At 44.9% G+C, this 13,769-nt stretch overlaps 2 protein-coding genes across 3 annotated transcripts; one reads left to right on the plus strand and one right to left on the minus strand.

Moving 5' to 3' along the window:
- The first annotated feature begins 351 nt into the window (after positions 1-351).
- ubn2b (ubinuclein 2b) lies at positions 352-11,749 on the plus strand. Of its 2 annotated transcripts, XM_037088433.1 has the most exons (17): positions 353-1,270; positions 3,129-3,257; positions 3,372-3,473; positions 4,305-4,436; positions 4,552-4,658; positions 4,861-5,356; positions 5,680-5,750; positions 5,859-5,988; positions 6,384-6,490; positions 6,570-6,680; positions 6,783-6,926; positions 7,053-7,103; positions 7,199-7,241; positions 7,553-8,839; positions 9,977-10,184; positions 10,741-10,809; positions 11,068-11,749. In XM_037088433.1, the coding sequence occupies exons 1-17, from the start codon at positions 956-958 to the stop codon at positions 11,112-11,114; spliced, it is 3,549 nt and encodes a 1,182-aa protein (XP_036944328.1). In that variant the 5' UTR covers positions 353-955; the 3' UTR covers positions 11,115-11,749. The 2 variants fall into 2 exon arrangements, with proteins under 2 accessions (XP_036944329.1, XP_036944328.1); XM_037088434.1 differs by lacking the exon at positions 10,741-10,809 and having other exon boundaries at positions 352-1,270; positions 11,068-11,746.
- A 112-nt stretch (positions 11,750-11,861) lies between these two features.
- trir (telomerase RNA component interacting RNase) lies at positions 11,862-13,605 on the minus strand. The gene is made up of 3 exons (XM_037088438.1): positions 12,758-13,605; positions 12,356-12,427; positions 11,862-12,269 (listed from the first exon to the last, which is right to left on the minus strand). The coding sequence occupies exons 1-3, from the start codon at positions 13,043-13,045 to the stop codon at positions 12,162-12,164; spliced, it is 468 nt and encodes a 155-aa protein (XP_036944333.1). The 5' UTR covers positions 13,046-13,605; the 3' UTR covers positions 11,862-12,161.
- Positions 13,606-13,769: the final 164 nt, after the last annotated feature.

Genomic DNA, 13,769 nt, shown 5'->3' on the forward strand with positions numbered 1-13,769 from the left:
TTCTCTAGTGTAAAGAGCATCAGCGATTTTAGACATTTAAATGTGCATTATGCAGTTTAGGGGAAACTATTTTAATTGATAGATGTGAGGAAAGCTTTTTTATTCAGTTTTAGAAAAAATAAAAACTTTGCTGTGTTTGTATTATTGCCTTATTAATATTGACTGAGTACTTCTGAGTTCGTGTTTTTTTCCGCCTGAAACTTCACAGTTCCCCTTTAAGTGTACGATAAATACTTTTGATTCTGACTGTGGTCTCTGTGTCTGTGTTGCACACATTGAAATGATACCAAATAATGATGGGAACTCATGATACTTTTTTTTTTTTTTTTTTTTTTAGCTTGAAGTGGACCTCCTCAGAAATGTTCTTTTCTCTGCTTTCATGAGCAACCAGGACGGACAGCCCGTCCAACACAATCAACAATATAATTTCTACTTGTAGTAAACAGTCGTGAGGCGTTCAGGGTCCGCTCGTCCCGCCTGTTCAGAACAATCATCTCCTGCACGTTCGCGCTAGTCTGTCAGGTGGGCGTGTTTCGGCTCTGTCATTGGACGACCGCTCTTCCCTTTCCTCCCCAGCTTCCGCTTTCTTTTCATACGCACGCCCAGCCACTGAATAATGATAATAATGATCAAGATGGCTACTACAGAATCCTCCTTGCGGTAGCTAACAACCAGTTTCATGGAAGCAATCAAAACTGCGATTTCCCTCAGTTTAAGTCCCTCGTAGGTGACGGGGTCGGTGCCAGGGATACTACTATATGGATTAATACGGGCTGAGAGGAGATAAAAGTAATTGTGTTGCCTGCAGCACTCATTCTGAGGAAGCTAGCTAGCAGAGCAACTAGCTAGCTCTACTTGTCGACCGTCTCCAGGTTTAGCTTTCCAGCCAGCGGCGGCTCAGAGGAGCGCGGCGCTCCCCGTTTTGCGTGCCCGGTCGTCGGACTTGGAGCGTCAAATGGCAGAGCCGAGGAAAGTGCCGTTCGTCACCATCTCGTCCTTCAACACCTCGCCGCCGACCCCGGAGTCCAGCAAGAAACGCCGCCGCGAAGATGAGGCCGTCGACATCACTTTTGGGAAAGATGGAGGTGGAAGTGCCGCGGCGGTCGGGTCAGGAGGTGGCGGAGACCCGTTCGGCAACACGAAAGGAGGCGATGCCGAGACCCGGGAGGCGAAACCTACCGTCCGCCTCAACCTCCCTCTGACCGAGCCGAACGAACGAGCGTCCGCGGAGTTCAACTACGGCGAGCTGGTCAACTCAACTCTCACTCAGGTTAGGACGGAGGGGACACACAGGAGGCACCATGGTGTGCACAGGAGGGGCCTAACCTGGCACCAGTGTCAGGAGGGCTGCGCTGCTGAGTGTGCGAGGCTGAGATGACACTCGGAGACATGTTGTTGTTTACTCAAGAGTGTACATGTGGAGTTAATATTGCACTCAACAGTTACTGTTAATATGCTCAGTATTTATTTAGTATGCCATTACGACAAAAGGTCTGGATAGAGAGTAAGACAGGAGAGGAGTCAGTTTAGAGTGAAAAGTTGCACGTTAAAGGGGCAATGCAGCAATTTGGGCTTTTGTGTTTCCAAAACATTGGGTGTTTAAGTTGAGAGAGACATAAAAATTAGTAAGGCAGATGCTTATATATTGCATTTTAGTCCCATGTAGAAACTCCAGAAACATGATATATATGAAGTGTTATATCTTGGTTTGGTACAAGTGTCTTTTCTGGTTTTAAAAGGCTGCATTACAGTAAAGTGATGTCAGTTTCTAAACTCACTAGACTGCTCTGCTTGTTCTTACACCTGCCTTTACCCATTTCATCATTATATTCCCATTATTTGTGATTAATGATCAGAAATGTCATTGTGTTAAAATTTTGTGAAAGTACAAACACACACCCATATGATATAGTTACAATAACAATAATGATATTGATACAATAACAATGATGAAATAGTGCCTCTTGGGTCAAGAATATTGTATTATTTGATTTTGTCATCCAGTCCTAACATATGTTTAATGTATATGTTATGATATGGCCTAGAAATATTGTGATATTATTTTAAATGTACTTGTTAGGAATAATTGCAATCATTTTCAACAGAAAGATCTTCATTGGCTGATTTTTTTTTCATATGCCCAAACAAACTAAATAAACAAACTTTATTTATTTATTTATTTATTTATTTATTTATTTACAAACTGACCTAAAAGGACAACACAATTTCACACTGTTTTACTTTGTTTATATTTGGCAGACTCTACCACTGCTCTAGTTTTAAACAGTGTTCGGGGTTACCTTATTTCCCAGTTTGCTTATTCAGTTATGTGTGTTTGTGTCATTACCTCATCAATATAAAGTTTGAAAAAAAGCAAAACCTACGTAGTGCCCCTTTAAGGCCCTACCATCCAGACCTAACATGCTCCTCATTTGTCAGACTCTTGCTGCCACGTTAATGCTGCGTTCATGTCATGTGGGGTGGTTTGTAGAGATGGGGTAAAGATTGTTTTACGCCTTGCAAGCAGTCAGTTGTGTGATTAGAGATGGTCGAGTGACTGTTACAACAGCTGTGCTGCTGCTACTGCTTAACATATCAGCCGATACAGAGTACTGGTCCAATACTGGGGCATTTGAAAGAAATATAACATACATTTGATTGTTATTTTTTTATGAGCTGTATTCCACCCCTGTATGTTTGTCGATAGCTATTCATTGATAGTAAGTACTTGTGCAGAAAATAGTTAATTTCAATAATAAGATTTCATGGTATTGGATCAGTGCATTGACTTTTGTGCTCGCCAATACACATTCCAGTATTTTAGGCAGTATTGGAGGCATTTCACCTTCAGTATTGGAGCAACCCTGTGTAACACTATAATAAGCATTACATTTACTTAGGCTGATGTGAGGTGTCCATATCCAGCTACATATTCAGGCACTTCTGTGTAATGTTGAAATCAGAACTTCTATGTTGAAGTGAACTCTATCTACAAGTCACAATCCTGCAATCACAAACAGAACTTGTACAGCTATTTTCAAATGCTCTTTCGTGAAGCTGATTTTGATGTGTGAAATTAGTAGAGTGCCCCTTTACTGATAATTTGATGCTGTCCATGTTTTCTGCAGGTAAAGCTTCCAGGTTCAACAGTCCCCAAAGGACTCGCTCCTCCCCTGGACCCCACCGACCCCTTCGCTGACGATGACAGGGAGAGACGGGAGGTAGAGGAGCTGGCCAGGAAATTTGAGAGCAAATATGTGAGTGTTGCTGTCCCTAGATATGTGTATATGTTATCACAGCTGTAACTGTGTGGACGTTGAATGTTTATTTTTTACATGTTTGTGGTCCGTGTGTTTCCCCTCTGTTTGCAGGGTGCCGCCCCAAAGAAGAAGAAAAAGGACAGGATGCAGGATCTCATCGACATCGGCTACGGCTACGATGAGACCGACCCTTTCATAGACAATTCAGAGGCTGTAAGCACAAATATCTTTTCACTCTGTATTACTCATACTGTATCTTGCCAGTTCTCAAAGTGAAAATGAATCAAATCCAAAGCCTCTACAATACTTGTAGTTACAATTTAATCTATATGGTTAAACATTGTCCATGTATATTACACCTTAGACCCAACTGTTAACCAGTGTTGGTAAAATTATTAACAGTTGCTTGTTTTTTTTTATAAACATTTGATTATAAGGAAATGACATTTCAGTGCAGATTACATCAGATATGCTACGCATTTAAAACTCCTCAACCGACTGGTATTTCTGGTGCTGACGAATGAGGATAGCAACGTTTAACTGAGTAGTTGGATATTCATGCACGTATTGAGTATTTCACTCTGCAAAAGTAATAAAATTAAGAGTACTCCAGTGAACAATACTGAGTTGTCAGTTTTGCTTGATTTATTTGTTCATTATTTTTTTGCATGTGTTATGGTAAATAAGAGACCTACTGTTGGGAACAAAATTTAATTAAAAAGATCAAACAGAAGAGATCAGACTTCCTTAACAAGATTTCAGGAAACAGCATTTTCAGTCTTGTGTTGCTTTTTGTTACGGTTAATTGCAGCATTGGTTTTACCAAGTTGCATGAGTATCATTTTTCTCTTTGTACAAATCTTGTTTACTAACTACAAAAACAGCATTCGGCAAAGATGAATATAAAGTACATACAGTTAATTATGATGTAGACTAAATTTGGGATAATAACTGTGTAATTGTTGTTGTACTTCTAAGCACTGGCTACAGGCATGCAGCAGTAGAGTAAAACTAACAGTAATTATACTTCTCTCCCGGCCTCAGTACGACGAGCTGGTACCGGCTTCACTCACCACAAAACACGGAGGCTTCTACATCAACACGGGCACGCTGCAGTTCAGAGCAGCATCGGACTCTGAAGGAGAAAATGCAGGCGCCGAGGATAATCACTTCAAGGTAAGAACACATAGTGAGATACACACTGGCGGACTGTATGCATAAAATAATTAAATAAGGCTGAAGCTCTTGTTGTACCATATTTATAAACCAAATGTTTTGTTCCCATGTGTAGAAGATGAAAGACGGTGAGGAGCGGGTGATAAAGAAACGTCGCAAAAAGCAAGAGGGTGGAATTCTTGAGGAGAAGAAACCCAGAAAGAATAAAGTACCAAAGCCCGGGTGAGCTTTTAAGTTTTCTTCAGTGTTTCATCTGAAGTTTGTTGTTTCGCCAATATTTTCCATGTATAGAATATTTCCTCAGGGCATCCCATCAGTACCCGCCCAACAAGTTAATCACGACAGATTAATTCCTAAAGTCACTGCCTGTTCTCCGCTAGTCAGTTGAATGTCTTTCTTCTATTTGTCTCTCTTGTCCTGGCAGAGTTTCTGCTCTGAATGTTCATCGGCCTGAAAAGAAAAAGAGGAAGAAGCTGATGAAGGATTCCATCCACCTGGCCAACATGCTGCGTCGCTTCACCAGGGAGAAAGAGGAGATGCGCAAAAAGAACATAGTTGCAGCTGGTCTGCCACGAGCCACCACCAAAGTGCCCAACGCCAACAGTGCACTCCTCAACGCCCACCCCAAGGCTGCCAGCGGCAACGACTGCAACATAGCCGACCTTTCCGCCGACCCGGCCGTGATGTCGCTGCTGGGCTCGGCCAATAACGACATACTGCAGGACATGATGGGCGACCTGGACTTCGGGATGCTGGACTCTCCTCAGCCCTCCAGTCCGGTGCAGGGCGAGAACGGCTCGTTCGGGATGGGACATAAAGCGGGCGCCGGCAGAGTGTTGCAGGGTAGCGCGTTGACCCCTCCTCCTCTGCCCAGTGGACTCCCAGGCCCACTCGCAAAACGCATTGAAGACCTGAGAGCGGTATGAACTTAAGTGTTCCACTGGATCACATCTTTTAGATCAGGACTGCAACCAAAATTACCAAGGATCTATGATTTATTATTTATATGCCCATGACAAGCAAAAATGTACTTTAAAAATGCAATTGTGAAACCGGAGCATGCTTACTGTAGGTCACTTGGGACAAAAGCATCAGCTAAATGCCCTAAATGTAAATGTAATGTGTTAAACAATGGCTAAACAATCATCATAGGAGCATATAGGAGGTACATTTTATGTGTTTTGCCTGATAATCAGCCCAAAGACATTACTTCAGTCTGTTTAACACTCGTCTCTTGTCACAGGCATCCCGTCTATTCGATGAAGAGGGCAGGAAGAAATTCTTCACGTTGGACATGAACAACATCCTGCTGGAGTGAGTACCTTGTGTAGATTTTCATTATATTTGCATAAAAACAAATGTAACTGTGGGGATATCTCTGACATTGGCCTCTGATTGTGTGTGTGTTTGTGTTTATTTCAGTATCGAGCTGCAGGTTCAGGAGCAGCCTGCAGAGGTGCGTTCAGCCGTCTACTCTCACCTGGAGGCCTTTGTGCCCTGCAATAAAGAAGCTCTGCTCAAACGCCTTAAGAAGCTCAGCCTCAACATTCAGGTGTGTGGGAGGGGTATTATTCTAAGACGAAAAATGTTGCTGCGTCAAGCTGGAACACAGTATAGTCTGCTCGTTATGTCTCGCTTTGGAAGGAGACATGAACAGCACTGTGCATGATTTCACTGGCTTGATGTGTAATGCAGGAGATTCGTCACATGAACCTGTAGTAACATGAGGGCTTATGTTGCACAGTATTTCACAGGATATAAACATTAGTGAGTGTGTGAGCTGGCAGGTGCGTCTAAATGTAACTGTGTGAAAGCAAAGTCATTGTTTTTGTCAGTGCTGGGTTCGCTGGCTTCCTGCCCATTATCCAATTCTATATTTAGCACGAGTGTTGTGCCGCCCAGCATATGTGAGTGTGATTTCTGACTGTGCTCATTCCCGTCGCCCAGGACGACCGCCTTCGAACGCCTCTGCTGAAGCTGAAACTGGCAGTGTGCAGTGTGATGCCGGAGCAGATTGCTCGATACAACATGGACTGCATCGCTAAAGTGGCAAAGTAAGGACACGACTCGAGGCCCCTGAATCTTCAGTTGTCACACACTGTATCTATACTATGATCATTTGTCTGTTCACAGACAACAGTCTGAGGAGGGAGAGAAGAATGGCTCAGAGGATGATGACGAGGAGAAACCAGGGAAGAGGGTGATGGGCCCTCGAAAGAAGTTTCTCTGGGACGACAAACTCAGGTCAGATTCACAGAGAAAGGGACAAACACTTTTCACACAGGTGGCCATAAAAGTACATAACGTGTAGCGATGGAGGCCTGACTGTAGATGTTTGATTTCCAGGGCGTTGCTGTGTAACCTGGTGCGGGTGAAGCTGGGCTGCTATGAGCTGGAGGGCAAGAACTCGCTGTCTCTAGAAGACTACCTCAAAGCCTTCATGGAGACTGAAGTGAAACCTCTCTGGCCTAAAGGCTGGATGCAGGCCAGGTGCGTGTCTGCGGTATTACTTCAGCAATCGCCCACCCGATGTGAACTTGCTGGCTGAGAAGTGAAATCCCTCCACATGAATATTTGCTGTATTGATATTTCCAACATGTTTATTTCTGTCGGCAGGATGCTGTTCAAAGAGAGCACCATGGCTCACGGTCACCTCACAGGCTACACGTGAGTCATGTGAATTATTATGAAGTGATTACTTCATAATTGATTGAATTGTCCAGCTTTTCTCACTCACTTGTGTTGTTGTTTTTTTGCTACAGAGCAAAGAAAAAGATGGTCCCTACTCCCAAGGCAAAGCCAAAGGTTAGACTTCTGACTTTAAGCTCAATCTTAAACATTTTTTGAAAATATGGTGGTTTGTATTTACTTCCCAATATTCTGTATTTGTAAGTGTGAATGCAGCATTCAAAGTAAATAAAGCAGGGGGGAATGATTAGATCATTAGGAAGTCTTTAAATGTAGAGATTAGGGTCACCCTGCAAATATTTTTAGGCTTTAATGTGATATATACTCTAACACTGTGACCTGTATTTTTAACATGTCTATGAAATATGTGGTAAGGTTATGATATAATTTGTGTAAATGTAATTTTTTTGTGTAATCTTACCCTACAGGAGGCTGTGTGGGTTCAAAGGGCCACACCCTCCCCTGCAGGCCAGGTTGCCAAGCGACCGCCCCAGTCACCGGCTGAGCCCATATGTCTCGATTCCCTCGACGAGGACCTGACGGCTCCCTCCTTGGACTCCATCTCCCAGGCCCTGGCAATCCTCGGCAACGCAGCCAAGGGCCTGGCCCACGGGGACAGCCCCCCATCCCCGGATGGACCCAAGCCCACCACCAACCCCCCCACTCTCCACCCCTCGTCAATCATCCAGCAACAGAAAAAGAACTCTGTCAACACTCCCAGCTCCAGCGCACCTCACTACATCTCTACCTCTTCGTCTTCCTCCACCTCTCTGTCTCGGCCTCCATCCATCGTGTCCTCCCCTCTGCCCTCAGCGAGGGTGGATGGGATGGGGGTGATTAAGGGTACAGTGCAGGCGCACAGACACTCGGTATTGAACACTCAGAGAACTTTGGGTGTGGGCGTGGCTAAAGCCAACATGCCTGCCTCAGCGTCGCCACCTAAACCACGTCCACCACCCACTGCGTCCCCGCTCGTGGCCCCCGGATCAAAGTTGGGCCTCTCCACTCCCCACTCTAGCCTCCTCAAAGGCAGCAATAATAACAAAGTCAATAGTGGTGACACACTCATCATCACATCGCCTCAGTCTCGTCCACACACCCTCACATCCCCCTCACACATGACCCCCAAAACCTTCCAGACGCCTCGCCTTCCCCTGACCCCGCAGAGTAAATCCTCCCCCTCCACCACCCTCTCTCAGACGCTCCCTGGAGTTCAGCCCCAGCCCCGGCCTCAGTCCAACTTCATCACCCCTATGCACGCGACTCTCACCAAGTCCACCCACAGCAGCGTCCCGCCCATCATCAAGCTCACCCCCCGCACCCCCAGTCCTGCTGTGACCACTACCACCTCAGTCTCCCCCTCCATCTCCATAACCCCCAGGTCTCAGGCAACCCCCACCATACACCAGTACACTCCCAAAAGCCCAGCAGGGTTCCGCCCGCCGTTCTCAGGTGCCCAAGGAGGAGCAACCAAGCCGGGGCAAGGCAGCTACACTTCTCCAGGCAGCCAGAAGACCCCCAACAACAACAACAGCACCACCAACACCAGCCTTATTAACACCATATCCATAAGCAAGCATTCAGGATCCAGTGCCTCCCCCACAGTGGCCTCTGCCAGCCCAGGGCAGCGTCCGAGGCCCGGGGGTGGGACACCTCAGGGGGCCAAGTCAGTCGTGTCTGTCCCATCGTCATCGGTCTCTTCTCAGTTGCCACAGGTTTGTTCCGCCAGCAAGTCCACACTAGTAACTGTTAGTGTCTACTCCCTGTTGTTAAAATGCCTTGATATTCAGCACATTTGATAATACAGGGAAAAAAGCATTAGTTGAAAAGGGAAACATGATCTCCAGTGAGCGTCATCAGACTTGAGCTACCAACACATAGCGTCAATATTTGATGACCTGTGGATGAGATTTAACGGTCAAATATCTTTCTCCAGAAAAGTTACAAATTGTTGCTGTAAGTCTTCAATCCACCCAAATCAGTAACATTTTCAATTTACCCCGATTGGATTGTAGATATGTAGTTTCATTAGCTGAAGTGTTGAGATGTTCACTTATGTCTGCTTTAAGATATATTGGTGGAGGCAGAAGACTCAAACCTCAGAAAACAGCACAAAGTACCTGCTTGATTACATATTAGGGTACACTAATAATGACAGTTATTTATAATGATTTATAATTGCAGATGTGAAATAGTTGGCATTTAGTTAGATGATCTGCTGCAAATTAATCTGAGGCTAATTTAAATGAACATTTTCCACTTCCCACCTTTTTAATTTAATAATTTAAATGCCACCTAAAATCACCTTTTTCATGAAGATCCATGCATTGTTCCTTGAGAAATTAATGAAAATGTCGCAATTTTAAATGGAGAAGAAATTCCTGGATCCATCCTTTAATCACTAAAAGTCCATGGGGTCTATTCATCCAACCATTGTGGAATCCGTTCAGTAACTTTTGTGTAATGCTGCTGACAAACCAACTAGCCGACAAACTAATGCAGTGAAAACATAAACTGTTAGAAGGTAATAGTGAACTGGTAGAGGTAATAGTTACATAATGGAATATCCTGGTGTATATGGTACTGCACACATGCCTAAGCAGAGGATAGCAGAGCTTTAAGAGACCATTTGACAGCAAATAACTGTTGGTAGCAGTTAATATTAAGAACAATGAATGGATCTGAGCATTGATTCTGGGTAGGAAAATATTCCTTTGTAATTTGGGTGAACTTTAAGTCACATGGAAAAGAGGTTGAGAAGAAGTAAGCTTAACCTTGTGTCTCTTACATGTAGAATTAGCAGTTTTAAAGTATTAAACTTATAAGATTATCAACGGCCTGTTTCTGTTCAGGTCTCCACGGCGGGCAGCGGAGGTCTGCTCAGCTCAGCTACGTCTCTTCCCCTGGGCTTTGGGATGCTGGGGGGCCTGGTGCCCGTGTCCCTGCCTTTCCAGTTCCCTCCGCTGCTCAACCTGCCTCCGCTGGGGGCAGCAGGCTCCAGTGCAGCATCCAGCGGCTCCGCAGCCAGTAGCAATGCATCGTTCTCCACCCTGACCCAGAGTGAGTGATGCACACAGGCCCCAAACAAGGATTTTCTTTTCTGAAATTTAACTTATGCAGCACACATACATCTTAAATTGGTGGCAGGTGCTAAATATAATGTGACGAGGAAAGTTTCTGACGTGATGGAATATGTAAGTTCAGACCGGCACTGTTTAGGTTGCTCTGCTGATGTTTGTTTAGTTGTTCCTGCATAGGCCTTGTTTTGTGTTGTGTGTTACAGCATCATTTGTTTATCACCATATTGTGTGTCAGATTGTGATTTTTCTCTCCTGTTTGACATTGTTCCATTTTGTTTGCTTCATTTCCCCAAATTTCTCCTTTCCCCCCTTTTCTGCGCTCCTATCAAAATTATGCCAATCCCATGTTGGTTATGGTTCCCACCTCTCCCTCTCTTACTGTCTCACACTTCCTCTATCTTTACTCCCTCCTCTGTTTGGCTGTTATCACCTGTCTTTTTCCTCGACGCCATGTTGCTCCTCCTCCACTTTTTTCTCCCTCGCCATTTTATTGGAATCTGTCCCTCCCTTCTTGTACCCCTGTCCTGTCTCCTCAGATCTGTATAAGAGTCTCCAGTCAGGGTCTCAGGTTGCTCTGCCTCCTCACTTGCAGCTCGCTTTCTCAGGTAAAATCTGACCCTCCCGCCACCCTCAAAGCCTGCTCCATTTACTCCCTCCCCTGCCCTCCTTTTCTCTTTTCAAATGTCTGGTGTGCTTTGTCTCTGGTTGTCTTTTTCCGTCTGGTCCCCGCTCCATATTCTGCTTGTCTGTTCGTGACCGCATGCCTTTTTATGTACTCATTTTTATCTGTCGTCCAACTTCTGTAATATGCGTGGCTCAATGCTCTTTGCTAACTTATCAAGAACTGTATTATTCCTGTCCAGATGTCAGTCAGACCCAGGGAGGAGATGCTAAGAGGAAAACTCTATGATACAGCTGGAATTCAAGGCCCAGCGCATGCTGTCTATGAAGTGTTGGGACAAATCAGGATGGAATGAGACAGATGGACTGACCACTCATGTAGGGGTCTGAGATGAGGACCTGGTTACACGTCAGATACTTGATCTGAGAAGATCGGCTCAACTTTTCATGAATACCACAGTTAAATATAACTTTTTAAACAATTTGATAACTTTTAAATACTATTCTTCATAGAATTGTTAAATCAAATGACAAATCCAGTTTGTCAATGTTTACAAGATAGACCTATATCACTGTGGACAGGGAGAAAGGATGAATGGGATTTTTAAGAGTGCAAGCTGAGTGCCTGTGTACGTGTGTGTATGTGTGAGGGTTTGAATGAGCTTGGTTGGTGAGCCTGAAAGTTGAAAGTGTGCCTTTGTATGTCTCCCTCTCTGATGCATGGTCAGTTTGTCTATTTGGTGCTGTTTTTATCATAATGTAATTATCACTGATACCTGTAAGAAATGTAAACTGCAAATTGAATTTGAGCTTTTTTTTTTCAATGAGAGCTGTACACTTTTTTCATTGTACTTGAATTCCTAATGGAATTCATTTCTGTATGGAACTCAAACCTACTTTTAATTAAAATCCTTCCCTTCACAATGGCCTAATTTATGTAAACTTGAAACACTGACAACCATGTTTCTTCTGCACTCCGTACAACACGCATGTCTTACAGTGAGAACCTAACAAAACTGAGGCACAACACCACACATTAAAAGGGCAGTGTAAATTTAATTGACACCTTGATTTGACTATTAAATCAAATTTTAATCAACCCTAACTTAACCCAGACATGACAAATCAAAAATATTTAACAATAAGGACTGTTTCAAACAACTTTTGACACCAGATCAAAGTCCAACAAATGACAAACAAGACAAAAACAATACAAAAAGAGAAAAGGTCTAAGCAGTTTGTAAAAGACTTAACGTGAAGGGTAACATGAACTGGCAGTATGCGAAGGTCAGCAATCCCCTCAAAACATTGTCGCTTCATGTCCGCGTTTTGGAACCTACTTGACCAGAGGCCTGGTCTTATCGTCGTCGCCACACTGGTGGGCTTTGTACTTTTTGACCTCAGCCATGTACTTTGTCCAAGCATCGCTCTTGCCTGGCTCGACCTGCAGGAGAGGAGGCACAAGGTGATCACCAGTGGGAAAGTACACTGCTTCTGCCCCCCCACACACACACACCAAACCCCACTTACGTCTGTGTCGTTTTTCTGCTTCTTCGCAACCATGCCGGTCTTTAGGAACACTCCTCCTCTGCGCTTCCCCACCTGGGTTAGGGGATAGAAGACTGAAACCGTTATAGGAGCCCTTGCAGATGGACTGCCAATGAAGGAGACTACACCAGAGCAGAAGGTCTACATTTAGTTTCTTGCCGCACCACCAGGGAAACCTTGATCAGTGAGGAGCATCCCTAATCTTCACTGATCTACAAATGTTACATATATATTTATAGATAACACAAGCGCAGGCATGTGTGTGGAATGCTAAATGTTGGCCATTACAACTTCAATTCCAGCTAGAGTAAGACTGTCAGTCATGGTGCATCAATTTGGACGTGTTGAACTACTGCTATCTCATCTTACAACCAAACCCCTTACAAAGCTCGTCACGGGAGGCGGCCTCTTTTCCACAGATGCCTGTCCTTGTTCGGTGGCTCTCGTCTCTCCACCCGTTTCCTGCATCTCCTTTTTCCTCTTCTCCTCCTCCATCTTCTTCTTGAACATCTCCATGAAGCTGCCGTCGTTGGCGAACGCGTTTCCCCCGGGCACCGGGGCTTTGCCAGCCGTGGGCGCGGGGCTGCCCGAGGGGGACGCGGGGCTCGAGTCGCCGCTGCTGCTGCCGCCGCCGCTTGCCTGAGGTTTGCCGTGTGCCCGCTTTGAATCCATGTTCACGAACAGGCAGAGTCCAGCGGCTCGGAGCGAGTATGTGTCCCTGTAGTGAGGAGTGCGGCTGTCTTGCGAAGTTCGCCTTTAAAGAACAGCGATGTCAACACGTTGCAAGACGGGCTGGACCCCACCCGCGATTCAGAGTAAAAAAAAAAGCCCCGGAAATCAAGTAGGCGGATGCACAGTCCGGTACAGGACACATGCAAATATCAAAGAAAAAGTTCAAATAAAAAAAGGATAAAAATACTTTAGTGTCAGCCTTCTATCGCAGACACGCGACAAAAACAAAAGCAGACGCTGGTCCTGCTGCTAGCGTGGCTAATACTGCGGGCTAATGCCCGGGTTTGTGAGGCTTTTCCGGTCGAACAAACTCAACCTAATCCTCCCGTTCATATGCGGGAAGTGTCCCAGTATATTAATACAGTAACAATGCACAACAAAGTTCAAATACTTGCGGCACAGACAACGAGTTTAGCTGATTTCACCAACCCGTATCGCTAACTTTCGCTGTCCATCACTTGCTGTCGGCCATTTCTAATTTCCACTGATGACGTCACGCCGCGGCTGTGGCGCCCCCTGCTGTGCCGGAAGTGAAACTGATATACAAGAATAAAACAAAGCTCTTTCTGGCCAGACTTGCCCCTGTTGCTGTACTGCTCTGCTTGGGTTAAAAGCACGAATGTATTCTTTATTTTCACAAAGTATTATCGTGTTAAATCTTCCA

Source organism: Acanthopagrus latus, chromosome 23 (assembly GCF_904848185.1).
Source record: "Acanthopagrus latus isolate v.2019 chromosome 23, fAcaLat1.1, whole genome shotgun sequence".
Classification (NCBI taxonomy): domain Eukaryota; kingdom Metazoa; phylum Chordata; class Actinopteri; order Spariformes; family Sparidae; genus Acanthopagrus; species Acanthopagrus latus.